Source organism: Portunus trituberculatus, chromosome 38 (assembly GCF_017591435.1).
Source record: "Portunus trituberculatus isolate SZX2019 chromosome 38, ASM1759143v1, whole genome shotgun sequence".
Taxonomy (NCBI): domain Eukaryota; kingdom Metazoa; phylum Arthropoda; class Malacostraca; order Decapoda; family Portunidae; genus Portunus; species Portunus trituberculatus.
The window spans coordinates 2,627,227-2,649,726 of record NC_059292.1 but is presented as its reverse complement, the minus strand read 5'-3'; the positions used below and the strand labels follow the sequence as shown (position 1 = coordinate 2,649,726).

At 41.2% G+C, this 22,500-nt stretch overlaps 1 protein-coding gene across 1 annotated transcript in view; it reads left to right on the top strand.

Moving 5' to 3' along the window:
* Window positions 1-49: 49 nt before the first annotated feature.
* The window catches only part of LOC123514560, a 48,124-nt gene continuing 25,673 nt past the window's right edge, over window positions 50-22,500 (top strand). The window contains exons 1-4 of the mRNA XM_045272501.1: window positions 50-161; window positions 1,857-2,862; window positions 18,112-18,191; window positions 18,773-18,920. Coding sequence (XP_045128436.1) covers window positions 2,786-2,862; window positions 18,112-18,191; window positions 18,773-18,920 — 305 coding nt within the window. The 5' untranslated portion in view covers window positions 50-161; window positions 1,857-2,785. The remainder of the gene's footprint in view (window positions 162-1,856; window positions 2,863-18,111; window positions 18,192-18,772; window positions 18,921-22,500) is intronic.

The window sequence follows — 22,500 nt, the reverse complement described above, 5'->3', positions numbered from 1 at the left end:
ATCTTTATATGCGGTGGCGAGTGTAGCAGCACGTGTGGCGCAGGTCAGGTTGTGGTGAGGATCTCTGCCAATAGATGGCCCCGCGCTGTCAGTCTTTTCACACACCAAGTGGCGTGAGGATGTGTGCGCGGCGTTCCCTACAATATCTTTGAATATCAATGGTTAGTTGATCATTCCATGTGACTGCACTTTGTCTGAGCCGCGGGAGCTGTGGTCACTGGCCAGCACTGCGGCACAGTCCCTCAGTGGCTGTGTGCGAGGCGAAACACTGTGTGAGTGCGGGGAGGTGAGAGGTGTCGTCTGCTACTCTCAGCTGATCATGGTGGAGCTGTTTACATGACATAAAGGTCGACCTTATCCCTAACGCTCGCCTTCTGCACACCTTGGGCTCCCCCGCACCTTGCTCTGTGATTCTTCTCGCTTGTGTCACTAGGCAGCGCGTGCAGCCTTTTCCATGCTGACCTCCCTGGCATAATTGCAACGGTACTTGCGCGTACGTCGAGCTTGCAAGACGAATTTTATTTGATGAAAAAAAAAGGAGCTTTAAAGATCACGTCAATGTAGGTGAATAACCCCGAATAAAACAATCGATGTGCTAGGCAGAGCGCATGGACACTGAGTGGATTAACCAGAGGAACGTTTTGCGGTAGTGGAGACAATAAAGACATCCGAGTCTGATCAATATACGCGAGTATCAAGTATTTCCGCATCTCAGTCTTGGTGATCGAAGAAACGGATTGTGACGGAATGTTCCTGCTGCCGTCACGTTCCTTTGCCACCACAGGAATGCTGTCTACTCCTGGACCCGTCTCTCTCTCTCTCTCTCTCTCTCTCTCTCTCTCTCTCTCTCTCTCTCTCTCTGATTATAAAGTCAATGCGTTAGCCTATACTGCAATACGTAACACACTTCACTCTTTGTCTTGAGGAAGCATATCCATACCACTTACGTAGTAAATTCATGAACAATAGCTAGAAAAAAAGAAAGAAAAAAACTGAACTTACTACACTAAACTGCAATGCGCCATGCTTGAAAGGCGTGTTTCTTGTAAATAATTACAAAACAAACGAAGAAAAAAGAGCAAGCGTGACATCTTTAACCATCAGTACAGGTATGAAGTGTACTGTGTCGTCTTGCGGATCGACCTTCATATTAATTCTGCAGCAGTGGAGTCACGCGAAGCTCCCTGCCCTTCCCTGCAGACATAGCGATACTCAATGAGACTGCCGTGAACCTTGCTGTTGTGGCGGACGAGACAAGGGTGTGTGAACATGCAAAAAAAAAAAAAAAAAAAAAACCAAATTGACGATTAAGAATGTGCGTATATTACTTTCATTCTCTCTCTCTCTCTCTCTCTCTCTCTCTCTCTCTCTCTCTCTCTCTCTCTCTCTCTCTCTCTCTCTCTCAGGATGAAATACTAAGATACAAAACTAGAAAAGATATGTTGAGGACGATATTGCAAATTTGTAGTAGTAGTAGTAGTAGTAGTAGTAGTAGTAGTAGTAGTAATAGTAGTAGTAATAGTAGTAGTAGTAATAGTAGTAGTAGTAGTAGTAGTAGTAGTAGTAGTAGTAGTAGTAGTAGTAGTAGTAGTAGTAGCAGATGCGTTTTTTCCCTGTTTGACAGTCGGATGGAAAACAAGGCTTAGCTGGTTTACCTTTCTTTTCACACACACACACACACACACACACACACACACACACACACACACACATTTAACTTATGGTGGCCTCGCATATTTCGCTGAATGAGGATGAATGAGATGGATGAATGAGGGAGGAGGAGGAGGAGGAGTGGTCAAGTAGATTTGGGTTTGGTTGCCCCCATTACTTTGCTAACCAATGTTACTCTGCCACAGATGCGGGCGGCGGGTTCCCCCCGGCCAGGTGCTCTTGGCGTGAGGGATGCGCTCCGACCCCCGCCCGGGCAAACCGCCTGACACCCCCGTCGCAGCCCCACACCGGCCCTCCTCGCCGCCACCGCCGCTTCTCCTCACGCAGCAGAGCACCGCTGGCGCCATCACCACCACCATCACCATCACCACCACCACCACCACCACCACCCCCACGATGATTTCTTTAAGTATGTGATACCAAATCTGAATCAATGATAAGTGAAAATCCATGGAACTGAAGAAAAATTACAACGTCAGCAGCTTGAAGGACAACGTAAAGCTTCAACACATAGCTTCATCGATTATATGCGTTTTAAACGTTATATATTATTGTATGTAAGGCACAAATGTTTCGTTGCGAGTAGCGAAAGTTGTAGATCTGTCTTTTGCTCACTTTTCAAAGGCAAGAGTTATGGCTGAAGTCACCTGGGTCTCCAGATGCTTGCGGGTGTTTGCCAGCCTGTCGCAGGTTGTGTCGTGACCTCACGTCAGGTACCCCACTGGCTCATCGTCACGTGGTTGCTCCTCTGACAGTCGTAAATATCGTTAAGTCAACACAAAGCAAGGGTTTAGTGAAGTAAGTTTTAAAGCAGGACACTGCCAAAGAATAGACGAGAAGTCATCGCAAGTAAGGAGGAAAAGTCCCCTAAAGACCCAAGAATCACGAGTGCACTGAAGACACCGCTGTGGTACTCAAGTGAAGGCCGCTCAGTGTCGCGCGCACAGAAATGATGGCACAAAGGAAATGCAGCAAAATACACAGTAAATTATTATTGATGTCCTGAGCCAGTGAGTAAAGAAGATACAAAGAGACACGGGAATAAGAAGAACTCGAAAACCGGAGGGACGGAGGAGGAGGAGGAGGGGAAGGCGGAGTACGGGAGACGTACATCATGGGAGAGCTTCAGGCGACTATCGAACTGGCACTTCACATCCACAAGTTCTACAACGTCGACCTGTTCCAGCGTGGGTAAGTACTCCTCTACACACACCATGTATCTCTCTCTCTCTCTCTCTCTCTCTCTCTCTCTCTCTCAATGAAGTGGGGAGTATGTAAAAGCCGAGTGTTGGTTCAGTTGGTTCACAAGTATAGTGGCCTTAGACTAGAGTGTCTATAATGTGAAGTAGATCAGTGAAGTAAGGACGTTCACTCACTGAATTGATGTACACAAGTGTTCAGAAGAGATAGTCACCTTGGTGCTAACAATAATCGAAATCAGTAGTGTGTTGGAGTTGTTGATTTAAGGAATGTTGCATTGATACACCTGAGATAGCACAAGTGTGGAGCCTGTGCCTAATGGTGCTCAAGGCTGCTTGTATCAGTGGTGGTGTAGGCTAACTAGCTCTCAAAGGAGTTCACATGCCGAAATATTCCAGGCGCTGCGTTGTGGGTCGTCGTGTGACCTGCGAAGTGCTAGTTTCTAATGATCTAAACCCTTGGGTCGCGTGAGCTCGTTGGTAATGTACATTAAAGTTGCCAAATGGAAATGAGCACAGAGCAGCTCTTTTGAAGGACTCTGATCCTCTCCCAGATACGTTGCTATCACAAAAAAGTATCAGTTTAGAGCAGGGATAAAGTGAGTAGATAGAGATACTCGAGTGGAAATCATAATATCCAGTACAACTTTACAAGCAGTAGCATAATGGCAGGCTTTCCTAATTAGTGAACCCTACAGGAGTCAGGTAACAACCAGGCATGTCAACCGTATCCATAGGAATATTCGTGTGTGAAACAAGCGAAGAGGGTGTGTGTTAACCAGCACAACTTTACAAGCAGCAACATAATGACAGGTCATCCTTAGTGAATCTCACAAAAGGAGGCAGACTACAACCACTCACCATAAACAATCATACGTACATGCGCTGTGTATTTTAATTCAATCCTTGTTTTTTGTATGTTGTGAGGGTGCTATATGTGGTATCGCCTCTCACTCTCATTAATGCCAACCGCTTGTTCCTCGGTTGTGAGAGAACTTGTGTATCAGACGTGCTCATTATTTGCGTCCTTACATTTGGCAGAGTCCCATCATGAGGGTGCATGTGCCCCCTCTCAAGTGCTTCCTGCCGCCGGATGTTGCTCGATAGTAAAATGTATTAGTATTTATATGGCGTCACTCCATTCATGTGTATTGGATTGTTTTAGCAAGAAAACGTAACCTTATATAGTTATGGTTATTAAGTAAAGTCAGGCTTGGGGCTTTATCATGAAACATTTATATATCTCATTTCTAATTGCATCGAACAGGTTTTGCTAGTGGAAGTTTTCAAGAGTTTTATTATTCTTTTTTTTCTAATGTTTCCAGAGATAGATTCACATGGATTCTACATTATCCGCTGATCTGACGTATATATATCCTCTTTTTGGCCTTGAAAAATCGTCTTGAGAGAATAGAACGTTTATTGAGAATATGAAACTTAAACGGGCTGGTGTCCAGTGCTCGAATATTGGCCGATATTTCCTTTACTTAAGAGATATCTGGAATATTCACATTCAAAAATTTTTGGCAGCTGTTTTTTTTTTTTTTTTTTTTTTTCTCCTGCGGGAGGTTAAAGGACGCTCCTTCCTCCAGGCCTGTAAGTGCCTTGTCCACCAGGCACTTACTGCGCTTACATGACCTTCCTTGTAACCAGGTTATAGTAAGAATTTCTCGTAACTGAGATTTTCTTGTAACTAGGTGACGATGTGAGCTGCGGAGGGGAAGAAGGCGGTGACAGGAAGTGTTCTGAGAAGTTCCAATGACGCAGCGTTCGTGGTCTGTGAAGAGCAGAACGTTGTCATAATGATTCACACCCGTTTCGAAACATGAATCTTAACTACGTGTAGTCTCAAAGCTCAAAGGCAAAATAGCTTCCTTGTTTAGTTCATACGTGTTTTGCGTATGTTATCTGACGAATAGCGATACTGTGTAGTGAATATTTGGTGCTTGAAGATACTAGCTAGTGACATGTTGCAGTGTTGTAGCGGTGCTTGGCTGCTCCTGTATTTCCTCTTGCCTTTGACTTGAGCCTTGACGAGAGGGAGTTTTCAAGACACTTCTCAAATTGCAAGTAATCCTTTTGACTCTTTGGGTACCGACGCCTTCCACTGACTTTTTTTCAGTCTTTTCTTGTTGTCCTAGGCCAGAGTTCCCTCTTACACACACACACACACACACACACACACACACACACACACTAATAATAGAAATCGATGTGGGAAATTGCGTTTAATCCCTGATAAATGCGCCTTGTTTGGAGGAGGTAGTCTAGAAAATGCAGTTCGTGTAAATACCTTCAACACATGTCAGCAGGAGGCAGGGAGAGGCGGGAAGGAGGGGGCAAGCAGCGTGACCAGAAGCAGCTTTCCTTCAGATGAATCACTGTCTCGAAGCTTTGAAGCATGACAGCAGGCGTACAGGTGGTGGGTGCCTGCAAGTGTGTGTGTGTGTGTGTGTGTGTGTGTGTGTTGCAAAGTGAGGCAAGTGTGGATGATTAGGTAGGAATGTTGTTAATTGGTGTGTTGATGGTGATGAGTTGATGGTTGATGATGAACGATTATTTACGCAAAGGCGAGAGAGAGAGAGAGAGAGAGAGAGAGAGAGAGAAGACTTAAGACTCGGTACTTTAAATAGTATGGGTTCTTAGAAAGACTCAAAAGACCATGAAGATTAGTCGAATGCTCTCTCTCTCTCTCTCTCTCTCTCTCTCTCTCTCTCTCTCTCTCTCTCTCTCTCATCACCAAAACAATAAAATACCCTTAAGGACCCCAATAACTTTCACAGGAGTATAGTAAAAAATGAAAAACAAAATAAAAATAAAAATTCAAGACAGACCGTTGAAACCTAGAAATCGTAGCCTTGGAAGTGGTAACGCGGAACAGGCTCAGGGTGACGGAGGAACAGAGAAATGATATGCAGAGGCAGTGCTTTGGTATCGTCATATTATGTTACGTAGGGCATGGTGAGGGAGTGGGTGGAGGGCGTACACTGAGTAGGCTTCTCGTAGCGTTGTAGTTACGGAGGGGGGAAATGATGATGTGTAGGAGTGTTGTCAGGACGCTGTGCGTGTGAAGGTGTCGTGAGCAGTAACCCATAACTCGAAACTCACTATTTGCGCTTCAACAGATATCTCTCTCTCTCTCTCTCTCTCTCTCTCTCTCTCTCTCTCTCTCTCAAATGAAGATCATGCATATACTACTATCTGCACCAAGGCCTCACTCCCTGCCAAGCTTCTCCCACACCAAATTCTTAATATAAACGCTTTGTTCTCCCAGCAGCACTGTTTTGAAAGGCCGCAGAAATGAATAGTCGGGACTCTCTATGCGGTGTGTTTATGCTGGTGATGATGCAGTACCATTATCACGTCATTACTAGAATTATTGAACCCTTGAAAACCTCAGTAGTCTTCACAATAGAGTACAACGTGTTGAATGTAAAAGATAAGACAATGCAATGTTTACCAATACGCTGTGAGTCTTGTTTTTTGTTTTGTTTTGTTTTTATCTTTCTACGTACTTATGATGGTATTGCTCTATGGGTCCACAGAAATGATAGATAGGTAAATGAAGGAAGCTATAGGAATGCAATAGGCTTACACATAGTTCAATGCCAGTACACGAGTTTATTGTTCGCCTGTTATCTACATTCTTTGACTGATGTAATCCTATACTCAACACAAGCAGTCTTATTACTAAATTTTTTTTCCAGTCTTATATGTCTCTATTTGACAACTAAGATCTTATTATTTTTTCATTTCCTTTTTGAATCTGCACTAACAATCTGATTACTGAGACCGTTTCAGTCGTCCACCTTTTCCAGTGTCTTTTACAAATTTGGGTTTATTGGACTTAATTAAACTCGTTACTTCTAGTTTAATTATTGTGCATTTTGCGTCCAGTTAGTCAGCCTATATATTTTTTCCGTCTGTTATTTGCACTTTTACTCTTACCCATTTCCTATGTACCTTTTCCCGACCCATTCCATCCCATCCTGTCACTACCTTCGCAAAGAACTCATTCACTCCTAAGCAAGACAGTGAGAATCAGTGTTCTTTTTACATTAGATGGCAAGAGTGAATGTGTGTTAGTGAATATCAGTTATAGTGAAGGTGTAGTGACCAAGATCATGCATATAGATAAGTAGATATATCTCGGTAGAGCCAAGAAGGATATTCTCTTTTAGGAGGACAAAATTAACCTCTTCAGTACCATGACGCGTTCTTCTATTCATTCTGGTTACTATTTAGTGATTATATACAGCTTCAGAAACTTATGAGGGGTTTAAAATAGTGAAGACTGTGGCCATTAATCATCTGACCTCCATTGACCCTTAATAATATCAATGAAATCGTGTAACCATACCAAAAACTCAAGGTAAATATGCATCCCAGTACTGAAGGGGGTTAAAGACAAGAGCAACCTCAGTATTATCAAGCTTTCGATTATGCTTTTCTATTTGTTTCATTATTTATTTTTCTTTCTGCGAGCACAATCAAAAGGTAAATGAGGCTGAGGCTGCTCTTGTTCTTAGCCTCGTCTGTAGATAATGTACAGCACGTTCATGTTTTCAACAGTTAAATGCTCTGTTTGCTATTGTTTCCCTCTCGTCAATCGTGGTTTTTTTCTTGCGCATTTAGACCCCTTATCTTTTTTGTAAGCGTGCGTTCAGTTCACGTGATCATTTTTTACTACAGTATTACAATGTGGCTATTGTTCACCTGTGCTGTTCTGTAACGTTGCTGTATTATTCATCAGGTTCTTTACACCACAAGAGTCCCATTGCGCTCAAATTATTGACAGATTGTTATTGTAGTTACTATTTATTCATCTATTTACTTATTTATATTTTTTATTGTTTATCTATTCTCACAGCATCTCGTTTCGTTTATCTGTTTATCTGTGTATTTATTTCCACATACGATAGTCTAAGTAACTCGTACCTTCATATTCTGTAAGTTCTCTCCAGTCACTCATCCACGCCTCACCAGCTGTTCGTATAGTAACATGGGATGGAGTGTGGCTCGATCTCGCCCTGACCCCGATCCACCAACACCTGATCTTTTATACAATGCCTGACTAGTGCCACACTATCCAACACCAACACCTGACCTGCCACATACCTGGCTTACTGTATCTGGCAACACCTAATGAAAAACATGTGACTTGATGTACAGTACTACAAGTTAAAAGAAAATCATTACTTATTGTACTTCACGACCCAAAAACTTTAAAAAGAATAGTTATTATGATTGTTCTGCTGCCCTAATAGATCAGTAAATTAACAAGTTACTCAAAAGAACAAGAAAAGTCAGTAAAAATCAGCAAATATATCGATCCTTCATAAATAATTAACATTTATTGAAGATCAAGAAAAATAAATAAATAAAATAATCTTGGTTACTGTAGTTCTCTTTCAAAAGCACATTAATTGCAGCATTAAATGATTCTAAAGCACATGACTTTATTCGCACACCATCCAAAACATCTGGCTTTTTTAAGGGTATTCGAAAACATCTGACTAAATTTCCTACACGATCCAGCAACATCACCTGACCTTCTGTACTGTACAATACGTGTGGTAGTAATCTGACAAGGCTTCTGTTGATTGATTGGCTGACTGACTGACTGGAATGTATTGTATGTGGCCAGATCACAGAGGTCATATGACACTACCTATTGAAAAAAAAAAAAAAAGGAAAAGGAAAGGAAGATATGTTTTTTTATTTATTTATTTGTGGGAAGAGAAAAAAAATAGTGAAAGGAACATATATATTTAATTTTATTTGTCTTACTTATTTCTAGGGAAAAAATTGGAAAAGAAGATATACGTATGTATGTATATTTTTCTTTACATTTTATTTTATCGGTCTTGCTTCTGGTTTCCTTGCACAATTGTCAGATTTTTCGCACGTTATATGTTACTGTATTTCCTTTCGTGTAGGTCAGTGGTTTCCAAACTTAATGGTTTAGTCTTCTTGGACTTCCATGGCACACCAAACAACAATGCCTTTCACCACACCCACTGAAATCTATACTAGTGAATATTAGAAACTGGAATGTTTTAGTATACAGTAGTAGTGAATGCAATGCAGGTTTATACTATCATAGGTATTACAGGTATAGATTTACGTCGTTTTGACTCACTAACACACCGATGAAGAGGCACGGTACTCTGACAGCTTGTTTCAGAGACTCACCCACATATCATCACCGTGGCACGAATCTGAGAACACGTACTACTTATGTGGAAAAAAAACCCAGTACACATTTTTTATAATCTTAGTTTGCAAATCTTTCCTGTTTTTCGTATACGTAACTGTAGTTATATACATCCGTAACCTGAAACACTTCAAAAGGATCTAATTAAGGTAACACTTTATTTCAAGTTTATATTTAGAGTTCTAGTGACAGGTTAACAAGATTTCTACATTATCAGCAGGAAAACACTCATGAGAACTGGGCTAATCATCTCTGTGGCCTTAGAAAATAGCCATGGTGAGAGAGCAAAGCGTTTCAGAATAGAATATGTACTAAAATCTGCAAGAGTCTCGTGGACTGTATCTGTGTCTATGGGAGTACGGTGAGCTGTGTGGGCTTCCTTCTCACCTGCTGATCACAAGACTTGCTACTGGAGACACACCTTCAGCGGAATTCCCACACCATTCTCTTCCTCTCCTTCCCAGTATCTCTCTCTCTCTCTCTCTCTCTCTCTCTCTCTCTCTCTCTCTCTCTCTCTCTCTCTCTCTCTCTCTCTCTCTCTCTCTCTCTCACACACACACACACACACACACACACACACACACACACACACACACACACACACACACACACACACACACACACACACACACACACACACACACACAGGCTTAGATCCCTTTAAAGGGGTAGCCGAGACAAGACATCGCGTCATTGTGGGAATAAAATACAGAGTTAGAGGTTCCTAGTTCTCTCTCTCTCTCTCTCTCTCTCTCTCTCTCTCTCTCTCTCTCTCTCTCTCTCTCTCTCTCTCTCTCTCTCTCTCTCTCTCTCTCTCTCTCTCTCTCTCTCTCTCTCTCACACACACACACACACACACACACACACACACACACACACACACACACACACACACAGATCCAACTGGTGCCGCTTCAGTATGGCTGCCACGCTGACCAAACACCACTCACTAGCTAACATTCTTCGACATACATGTGGGAGTTATGTAAACGTTATTTTTCCCTCTATTTTTCTTTTCTTTTACCCCGATCAATGCACACGAATACTGACAACTGTTGGAGGTGTGTCTTCATCTGTACATACGTGCATTCATTGGGAAGGGATAAGGGGTGAGAGAGAGAGAGAGAGAGAGAGAGAGAGAGAGAGAGAGAGAGAGAGAGAGAGAGAAAGGGGGCGGAGAGGAAAGAAAGGCTTCTAAAATACGTTACTACATGTTACCAGTTCCTAGATGTAACCCTACATGTTTAAGGACCGGACTTGCTCAATGGACAACGTAGAATTCCTGTGTTTGCTTTTATTTCAAACTTCACGTGATATTTAACACGGGTCAAGAGAGAGAGAGGTAGGACTAAGACCCCAACACACTCCACACACCGGGAAAGCGAGGCCACAACCCCTCGAGTTACATCCCGTACCTATTTACTGCCACACATTAAGAGGCTTGCCCATTTGCCTCGCCGTCTCCGGGACTCGAACCCGGACCCTCTCGATTGTGAGTCGAGCGTGCTAACCACTACACTACGCGGTGTGTGTGTGTGTGTGTGTGTGTGCGCGCGCGCGCGCGTGCTTGTAATTCGAGGTACCTCGGTCGTCTGCTGGTCACCCAGCAGACGACCGAGGTGAATTACACGCGTGTTTCACTGTTTGATCTGCTGCAGTCTCTGATGAGACAGCCAGACGTTACCCTACGGAGCGAGCTCAGAGCTCATTATTTCCGATCTTCGGATTGGTCTGAGACCAGGCACACACCACACACCGGGACAACAAGGTCACAACTCCTCGATTTACATCCCGTACCTACTCACTGCTAGGTGAACAGGGGCTACACGTGAAAGGAGACACATCCAAATATCTCCACCCGGTCGGGGAATCGAACCCCGGTCCTCTGGCTTGTGAAGCCAGCGCTCTAACCACTGAGCTACCGGGCGTGTGTGTGTACTGGAAGTTGCTATCACAGTATACTGGTTATAGATTTTGTAGGTATGTGGGTCTCTCTCTCTCTCTCTCTCTCTCTCTCTCTCTCTCTCTCTCTCTCTCTCTCTCTCTCTCTCTCTCTCTCTCTCTCTCTCTCTCTCTCTCTCTCTCTCTCTCCTTATTTATCTGTATTTACTTATATGTCTGTTTATGTATGTATGTTTGTTTCTATATCTATCAATCAGTCAATCAATCTATCTATCTATCTATCTATCTATCTATCTATCTATCTATCTATCTCTCTCTCTCTCTCTCTCTCTCTCTCTCTCTCTCTCTCTCTCTCTCTCTCTCTCTCTCTCTCTCTCTCTCTCTCTCTCATATAGCGTGTAATGAAGTGAAAGCGGTTGATACAGCGAGCCACTTGAAATCTTGAGAGGGCGGGCTACCATAATATTTAGTCTTGATATCGCTAGTGCCGTGAATCACACAAGCTTGCTATGACTCGCTCGTAATCTTAACCGCCTTCACTGCAATATGTAACAGTTCACGCATTAAGAAGTACTGCATAAGCTCTTTAGAAACACTTACAAGGAAAGGAAGTGTAATAAAAGGATTAGATTTTTCTACGTGTAGATAGTAGATGAAATTAAATGTCCCGGTGTGTGTTTTGTCATTAAGCCCTTCAGTACTGGGACGCATTTTTACCTTTTTTTTTTTTTTTTTTTTTTTCATGATTAGACGGTTTTGTTTACATTAGGAAGGGTCGATGGAAGTCTGAAGATTAATGACCACTGTTTTCTCTATTTCAACTTCCTGTCAAGTTTCTCAAGCTGTATAAAATCACCAAATAGTAAGCAGAATGAATATGAAAACGCGGCATAGCACTGAAGGGGTTAAAGAACCATGTGTGTTATATAGAAGTTGTGGCATCAGGACTCTCTTCAAAGGCCACGTAGATTATATTAGTTTGCTTCTTATAGGTTTCTTTCATTGGTGAAGCAGAGTAAGCGTTAGTATATCTGTAGTGTCGTTGAAGCCGTTGAAATATGTACCAAAGCTCAGGGAGAGTGCATGAAGTGTTTGACTGTACACATTTATGACCAGATATTTTTTCCTCTCATAAGATCTAAGGATGATTATTAGTGTTGATTTTTATTTTTATAGTGCATATTTTTTCGTGTCCTTTTACTACGACATGCAAAAATCTACTCTAAAAGGAATGTGTGGAATCGTTATATGCATCAACAAGAAAGTTAGGAATGGCAAGGAGTATATTTTACCGTTTCTAGAAAGTATGATATTTAGAAGTAGCTACAGAACGAAGAAATGTCCCAGAGTGGTTAATTATTCATAGATGTTGTGTCAAATACCAATGGGTCAGACTATCACTACTATCATGAAAACACTTTTGCAAATCCACTGTAACCTCCACACTAGAGCTTGTGTGAAAGGATTAGCTGATATGAGACAGTGAGGTGTTTGAAGATTATAGAACCTAAATTGTTAAACGTAAAGATGATTTGTAAGTATGTGAAGCGCTCAAGTCATGTTCACGTATCAGTATATAGCATAAACACACACACACACACACACACACACACACACACACACACACACACACACACACACACACAGCTTTCTCTTCGGGTAATATAAGTAGCTTGTCTTTCATTTTTTCTCTGATTTTTTTTTTTTTTTAGTATGTGGTATTCTTTGGTAATGGTTGTTGTTGTTGTTGTTGTTGTTGTTGTTGTTGTTGTTGTTGTTGTTGTTGTTGTCTCCTCCTCCTCCTCCTTCCTCTCCTCCTCCTCCTGCTCCTGCTCCTTCTCGTGCCATGCTTCATAGTGTATACAACACGAGGCTGCTGCTGCGCATGGTTCCTTCCCCCCCCCCCTCCTCTTCCTCCTGCTGTCACCCCGGCCTGGCAGCGAGGACCCACCGCCGCGGCACACACTGACTGAGGGGCCGGGGAACCATAGCATTAATTTGGTAGTGAGCGACAGTGGCAGGCTCGGTCAATGGGTACCACGAAACGCCCTCACTGCTTGGTACTGTTGTCGGCCACTCTTTCTTTATTCATCTTAGTGAGCGTGTGGTGAGGTGAGGTTATGCAGGTGTGGGGACAGTGAGGTGGAAGGGTTTGTCACGCGGCGGTGGTGGCGGCGGTGGCATGGCAGGTGTGGGGTGCAGGGCAGGGCAGCGCCAAGTGCGCCTAGGTGGTGGTGGGTGCTCAGTAGTGTCCAGGAAGTGGGTGAGGGAAGGAGTACCGCTCAAGGTGTCCTTCAGTACAACTATTGATCAGCAGCCTTGCCGTCTCTCCTCCCCCCTCCTCCTCCTTTCTACCTACCTTTCTCCCTCCTTCCCTCCCTCCCACCCTCCCTCCCGGCCTCCTTCCCTCCCTCCTCTTCTTTTCTCCTCAATTGTATATTTTCTCGGTTTCTTTTCCTTTTTTTTTCCTTTTTCTTTTTTTCACGTTTGCTTTTTTTGCTAACATTCGTTATGACACACCAGTATGTGTTATGTGTACTACTACTACTACTACTACTACTACTACTACTACTACTACTACTACTACTACTACTACTACTACTACTATTACTACTACTACAATAAAGATAGCAATGATAATATTATCAATAATAATAATAATGATAATAATAATAATAATAATAATAACAATAATAATAATAATGATAATAATAATAATAATAATAATAATAATAATAATAATAATAATAATAATAATGATAATAATAATGATAGTAATAATAATAATAATTATTATTATTGTTATTTTTATATATTATTATTATTATTATTACCATTATTGTAATAATTATATTATAATAATAAGGATGATTCTCATGATAGTACTAACACTACCGCTGTTGTTGTTGTTGTTGCTGCTGCTGCTGCTGCTGCTGCTGCTGCTGCTGCTGCTCCTCCTCCTCCTCCTCCTCCTCCTCCTCCTCCTCCTCCTCCTCCTCCTCCTCCTCCTCCTCCTCCTCCTCCTCCTCCTCCTCCTCCTCCTCCTCCCTCTCCCCCTCCTCCTCCTCCTCCTCTTCCTCTTCCTCCCCCTCCTCCTCCTCCTCCTCCTCCTCCTATTAGTATTACCGCAACTAGTAACAGCTGAGAGTTTCTGAGCCCCAATACTCACTGCAGTTTCACTCTTTTCCGTTGCTTCTCCAGAGAGTGGCGCGTGCTTGCTACGGGGCTTAGGAGAGGGAGGGGGCACCGGTCTGTGGGGAAGGGGCGTGCTTCTTGCCTCATCTTGCCGTACCATACCGTGGCGTGGCGTGGCGTGGCGTGGCGCTCACCCATGATGGGGCGGCGTTCCTGGGGTTCGGATTAGCTTGCATGCAGTCTGCCAGTGATTGTGTTGGGCGAGGGAGTCGAATGGTGGTAGTGAATTGCGGTAACTCCTAAATGTTGTGCGTTCATACACGGGTGCGTTGGGATTGAGGGTGATGGGAGGGGGGGGATAATGTGCTGTGGTTAACTAACTCCTGAATATACGTACATGCATAAGCAAGTCAGAATTGGTACCTGCAAGATTATGTTATTTTTTCCTTTAATCATCTACATCTTTTTATGTTTTTTTTTTTTATTACTTTTGTATCTCAATCTCTTAAATAGTTTAGTGATATAACAAAGATATTAATTAATTCCTGTTCTCTCTTTTCCTGCGTCAATGAAAACCTGTTTTTATTTATTTATCAGCTTGTTTTATCTATTTATCTATTTATTTCTGTTTACAATAGTATCGTACTCAGAACATTATTATTATTCAAACATCTCATTCTTATCCATTATTCTTGTACATACCTACAAATATGCAACCTCTCTTTTCAGTACTAACGATGATAAATCTCTTCAATCTGTATATCTATATGTTAATTTAGATGCATATTGTAATCTCTCTCTCTCTCTCTCTCTCTCTCTCTCTCTCTCTCTCTCTCTCTCTCTCTCTCTCTCTCTCTCTCTCTCTCTCTCTCTCTCTCTCTGTGTGTGTGTGTGTGTGTGTGTGTGTGTGTGTGTGTGTGTGTGTGTGTGTGTAATTCACTACGGTCGTCTGCTGGTCAACCAGCCAGTCTTCCCCATTACGGAGCGAGCTCAGAGCTCATGGACCGATCTTCAGGTATAGGACTGAGACCACAACACACTCCACACACCGGGAAAGCGAGGCCACAACCCCTCGAGTTACATCCCGTACCTATTTACTGCTAGGTGAACAGGGGCCACACATTATGAGGCTTGCCCATTTGCCTCGCCGCCTCCGGGACTCTAACCCGGGCCCACTCGATTGTGAGTCGAGCATACTAACCACTACACCACGCTGTGTAATGGTTGTTGTTGTTGTTGTTGTTGTGTGTGTGTGTGTGTGTGTGTGTGTGTGTGTGTGTGTGTGTGAAACTTTACCTTCATTATCATTCCCGTGAAGTCACTACCAGAACGCCAGCCTTGTTCCAGTCATCTGCTGCTGTTAGTCTACATCAATGCTATTCAACCTGGGTGGACAGTCCACCTTATAGTGAACGAGATTAAGTGAGGGGTGGACAGCTGTCTAGGGATGGACTACTGGGTGGACGAGATCCTCACCTACACGTGCCTGTATAGTATACAAGAGACTCACTTTTTTCTCCTATATTTCTTAAAATACATACTACAAATACATATTTACCTATTGTAACATCGAGGTTGCCACCTTGTCTACTCGCAAGATCCCGATAGTACAACCACGTGAGGGACTGTTTCGCCATTGGTTGTCATGAATCACGCCAGTGCTATTCAATCTGGGTGGACAGTTTAGGGGTGGGGTGGACAGCTTCTACTTAATCACCACTAGGGGTGGACTACATTAAAAAAAGGTTGAAGACCACTGGTCTACATAATGCTATAGCCTTGTCCAACACATCTGCTGTCCTACATATGTGTGAGTCCGACTCTGCATATCTTTCTTATCCTTTTTACTGCTCAAAATGTCCCTCACTAAGAAAAAGATACAGTGAAAGTTAGATAACAAAATAGATCAGACCAGTAGAAGATGATAAGGATAAGGAGTGTCCGTAAAAATGAAAGTAAAAAGGCCACAGCTTTCTTCATCAAAATATATAGATAAAGGTGTGATGAGATAGAAGAGATGTACATGAAAATTGTTATAAAAGAATAAATAGATCAAGAAAATGGACACAATACTGATACGAAGACGGGAGAATAGATTAAGTTCTTGCGTTTACAAAGAAAACGTTAAATATAATACATAACTATACTAAATTCCGTCTTAGGTCAGTGCACTCGGTAGATTTAATCAATGCAGCAATTTATGGATGTCAGCACACCTGGGACTTTCACCTGGCAGCATTTAAGCATTAGTTACTGTGTTATAAGGAAAGAGACACAGCTGTTCATCAAAGTAATCTTCTAGGTCGCCGATAACAGAATGAGGCAATGAGTGAGGGAAAAGTGTTTGGGGAGTTCTTGAGTCATGGAAAGAGTGGAAGTGTAGTTTTTGAGATATGTGCTGGTGCAAATGTATGTAAATGTTCGTCAAGCAAGAATTATCACGAGACTTGGTCAGTATTCAGAAACGCTCCGCTCTCTCACCACGACTATTTTTCAAGGCCACAGAGATGATTAGCGGGGTTTTCAAGAGCTTTTCTCTAGTTAATAATGTAGAAATCTTGTAACTCTTCCTCCAGAACCGTAAGAACACCTTATAAAAAACTCGTGTGAATTTAAGTAAAGCCTTTTGAAATAGTGGAGGTGAAACAGAGAAGGATTTGAGAATAGGAGCCTTCAACATGGAGTGACGGAAGTGACTGCGCTCCTCCCCGTCCCCTTCCGTGAACACTTCCCATCCCCTCTTTCACCCCGCCCCCTTTCAGCTTATCGGCTTCCTCGACCTTGTAATGATGAAGGGCACCTGTAAATATTTATTATTATTATTATTTCTTTTCCACAAAATACTAATGAAAATTAATGACTATCACGAAAGGAAAATGTTTATAAGTAAGACATTGTATGAACTTAATAATGCATGTATCTATTTATGATTAGTGAATAGACAAAAGTTTAACATGTTTTAACTATAGTTAGCTACAATAAGAAAAAAAAATGGACACGGGCAAGACACATCATGCACTGAAAAGATAATAGAGGGACACTAGCAATGAGTAAGGTGTGAAGACTGTATTAGAAGGCATGACAAACTGATGAAGAGATGGAAGAGTGACGGTTTTCCGAGTGGCAGAATAGACGAGATTCGACAAATGACGTACGAGTGAAGGTTGGAGGAAGCCTTTGTGTTGCAGTGAACTCAGTGAAGTAGACTGATGACATCTGTAAGGATAATAGAACAGTGTCAACTACAAACACTAAACCTTTTATTTTTTTTCATTCTTGACTAATATATCCTGCATTATGAATAAATAGTGTAATGCTACCTCCTAAGTTTGCAATCTTCGTGTAAAAAGTACTAATAGGTAGAAGTTGGTCTGAAATTTTATTATTATTATTTACGAAACTCAAGCACTACCAGAAATTGATAAAGAGATGGAATGGAATAGTTATGATGCGACAGAACCGTGAAGGCTTAGTCGCTGACCAAAACCCATCAGAGCCTCGTAGCGTAGGTAGTGACGGGGACTGTGATTCCTCTTCATAGTAGTTAGTAGTTTGTGTTCAGTTCACTCTCCGACAATGCAGCTCCAAAGATGGGCGTCACGGCATCTTGTGTCTCTTGCTTTGCTTTTAGTGATTCCCTGTAAAAGTCTCTCTCTCTCTCTCTCTCTCTCTCTCTCTCTCTCTCTCTCTTGTGGATGGGGTTTTATATGAGAAGTGCCATTGCTGAGAACTGAACCCCAGAAATGTATATTGAAACTTTGTCATATGCATTGAGCCTCTGTTATTGAAGCCTCGCTAGGTGCACTGATCTGTCATGTGCACTGAAGCCATGCCATGTGCATTTTGACATGGCACTGATCAGGCCAAGATGATCAAGGCAAGACTGCATAGGATGTGGGGTGTGTTGAAGTGGAGATGAAGTGTAATGGTAGGAAAGAGGAGGGTAAATGGAAGGCAGATTATTATAGTATTAATTTCTTTCTGCAGGTACTACCAGCTTCGTTCATACGTCAGATCATCACCCAAACTCCCTGCCAAGATAGAAATAAGTCAACCACGCAGCTCCAGTAAGTTTTCTCAGGGATTTTGTTCTGTTTTATTTTATTGTAGGTGAATGATATATGCTGTTAGGGTGAGGCTGTTTACCTATGAATATTTTTCTTTTTTCTATGTGATTTTCAGCATTATTGTCTTTATTATACATATCATTAGCATGTGTTTTATTTCTGTATTATTCATGTTTCTCCTTCTTTCGTAGATCTCATTTAAGTGTCCAAAAAAAGGCAAGTCATGATCGTAAAAGCAAATTAAGTGCATACAAATTTTGTTTTCTTTCTTGCTTCCATTTTGAATATCATTTCATGAAGCTTTGTAACAGTATCTGAATGAAGCTAATATTGGATTAATTAGTCAGAACCCTTTTACTGCTAAGAACTTCCAGTGCACCAAATATATGCTTGCATGAAAACACCAAATAATAGAAAGAATAGCAGACTAATTTAATTTCTATAAGCTACAGAACTTCTGATGAGGTCATAGTATAATAAAAAAGTATTTAAGCAGTTGGAGGTGATGAAGGGATTAAAATTGTATAGCAGTGAAAGGGTTACGGATGAAAGCAGTAATGACAACATGCTTGGTGGTGCAGGTGGTGCTGGGCTGGTGTTCCCTGCATGTGTGGTGAATGGTGCAGCAGTCAGTAAGACCTTCCAGATCCTGTACCGCAACGAGGAGGTTCACCTCGACGACCACGTCCTCTTCAAACTGCACCTCATTGTTGATGCTCACAAGGTACAGTGATGGCAGGAATCAAAGGAAGGGAAACTACTTGACTGAATAATAAGAGTTTAGTTGTGTAAAAACATGAATGGATGACAGAGGAGAGAGTTCGGAAGGTGGTAATGGTAGTAATTGCCAGCAATTCTATACATACATAGTTGTCTAGACAAAGCACCACACACACACACACACACACACACACACACACACACACACACACACACACACACACACACACACACACACACACACACACACACACACACACAGAGAAGAATATGACATTAGAGGCACAACATGCACGACAAACCTGATATGTTACTATTCGAGGGTGATAGATGTAATACAGGAAAGAGATGGTTGGGCTGATGGAATATATCTGGATTTAAAAAAGGCCTTTGATAAGGTACCACACCAGAGACTGATCTGGAAACTTGAAATGGTAGGAGGAGTGCATGGCAGTTTACTAAAATGGATGGAAGACTTTTTGGTAGGAAGAGAAATGAGAACAATAATTAAGGACAGACCATCAGAATGGGGATTGGTGGAGAGTGGAGTTCCACAGGGATCAGTGTTGGCACCAGTAATGTTCGCAGTCTACATAAATGACATGGTGGATGGGGTGTCCAGTTATGTGAGCCTATTTGCAGGCGATGCAAAATTGTTAAGAAAAGTGAGATGTGACAAAGATTGCGAACTACTCCAGGAAGACTTGGACAGAATATGGAAATGGAGCTGTACATGGCAAATGGAGTTCAACACGACAAAATGCAAGAAAATAGAGTTTGGCAAGAGTGAAAGAAGAATCAGGAGTATGTACAAGATAGGAAATGAAGACATAAAAACCAGTCATGAAGAAAAAGACCTTGGGGTGACAATTACCAATGACCTATCGCCAGAGAGACATATAAACAAAATAATTGGAGAAGTATTGAACTTATTGAGGAACATAAGAGTGGCGTTCGTATATCTAGATGAAGAAATGATGAAGAAAATAATTACTGCAATGATAAGACCGAGGCTTGAATATGCAACAATACAGTGGGCTCGAACTTAAGAAACACATAAGGAAACTAGAGAAAGTACAGAGGGCTGCAACGAAAATGGTGCCTGACTTAAGAGATTTGACTTATGAAGACAGACTGAAAAGAATGCAACTTCCAACCCTGGAAAACAGAAGAAAGGGAGACCTGATAGCAATATACAGAGTGATGATTGGCATGGAAAAAATGGATAGGGAAGATCTGTGTATGTGGAATGGAAGAATGTCGAGAGGGCATGGGAAAAAACTAAAAATGGCCACTTATAGGAGAGATGTGAAAAAATATAGCTTCCCTCATAGAAGGGTGGAAGCATGGAATAGTTTAGGCGTGGAAGTGGTCAGCAAGGAATATTCATGATTTTAAGAAAAAGCTGGACATTAATAGATATGGAGCGGGACAACACGAGCATAGCTCTTTTCCCGTATGTTACAATTAGGTAAATACAATTAGGTAAATACACACACATTTTAGTTACAGCTGTGACTTCATTAACTGCATTCTTAGTAGTGTCTTTATAAAGGATTTCAGTACTGATGGGAAGCTCAGTCTTGGGAGTGAATGGCACCAGGATATGTATGATAGAGTTTGTATAATTCATGGAGATCATTCACTTCCAAAATATACTTTTTATTATATTTTCTTTAGTATCCAGTGGCTCCTTCTTCTGGGAATAATGTCCTGCCGCTTCCACTTTTGTCAATCAAAATAGTCTCTCTTTGCTCATGGAAACTCTCTCCGTCAACAAACATTCTCATTTGGGTATATATTTTCTACTTTATCCTTTTAGCATGCAAGTGGCCTCTTCTCCTATTATGAGAGGAGGTTTCACTAAGATTCAAGTGTCTGAGATGACTGATAGCAGTTTCCTTTCTATGTATTCCTTCCTATTTTCTCTACCTTAATTTTCAAACCAAAGCTGGATAATGTGTCTGTTCACACAATTATATATGTGGTTGAATCTTGTCTCCATGGTCTTATATCTTTACCATCTACTTGAGTCCTCATTGTCATTCTCTTGCTAAATTCATCTGTCATTAATATCTCATTAAACCCTCCAAATGAGTACAATTTCTGACCTTTTGATTTCCAAATTAGAATATCATAACTGAGGAAACTCAATTTTTATTGGCAGCTTTTGGTGTCACCACCTTTCAGCCTGGTAAACAAATCCTCAACTCTCATGTAACATATGACAAAGTAATAAGGGCAGTACTTTTCTTTTATTCCTGATTGATTCATATCCATCTAGAACTTCCTCATAATCTCTCTTCTCTTTACATTTTTTTGCATTCTCACAAACCCAAGCATATGTCATTATTCATATATTTCCACACCATCCTAGACTCCTCCCATCTCTAAGCTGTTTCTATCTATATCTTTACACACCCATGAAGGCATTAGAAGTGTTCATCCTTCTTTCCTTCTCTCTTGCTTTTATCACCTGCACTACACATCATTTTTTTTTCTACGTACTTCTTTTTCTTAAACTCTCACCTCATGTGTCCTGCCATGGGTTATCTGCACTCCTACAAAATTATAACCTTACTATTTAAAGTTAAGTAATACTTCTCTTTTCTGTATGACCTTAGTTATATTTTAATCACCACTTCTCTTTTCTCTGCAATATCTATGGCATTCTGTACTAAGAGATACAACTGTTAAACAATCAAGTTTTGCCCCCCCCCCACCCCTAGCACTCCAGGATTGAGGTGGTAGAATGCAAATCATCTGGGACTGTAATAACAAAGCATTAACATTTAAGGACGTATGTTTGCAGATATTATGGTGTTCACTTAGGATCAGCCTTTCAGCAGTGTATGTAATGGAACTCGAGGTGTTATATGTAATCTTGATAATGGTTGAATATGATTCTTGTTAGATAATACGTTCCTCTGCTCAGTGTTTGGATTATAGTAACGTGTCAACATTTGTGCATGCATCCTGCTAGGAAGACCATTCTCACCCTTGTACATGACTGGTGAGTGAACACTTTATACACCTCCCTTCTTCCCTTCCTTCCCTTCTTACCTGCTCCCTAATTTCCAGCTTGTGGATCTGCCAAGTTCATCTGTATTATTGTGATTATTATTATTATTATTATTATTATTATTATTATTATTATTATTGTTGTTGTTGTTATTATTATTATTATTATTATTATTATTATTATTATTATTATTATTATTATTATTATTATTATTATTATTATTATTATTATTATTATCGTTGTTATTATTATTATCATTACTATTATTATTGTAATGGTGTTCTGAAGTATTCTCATATGTTGTTTCTAAGACTTATTATGATTTTGCTTCCTTGTAGACTAGATTAAGGGACATTGAACGGTAGTTTTGTGGTTAAAAAGGATTCACAATAAGGAAGTAAAATATATAAAGTAGTGGTAGTGTGGCCATTAGCATGTGTTTGTGTTATCCAATATTCAAATATCATGCAATCCTACATGTATCTGCATACGTATTTATTGAGGTAATTCGTATAGAGCTATAGAATACTGTGAGGCAGCATTTGCTATTGTGTGTAATCTAATGTA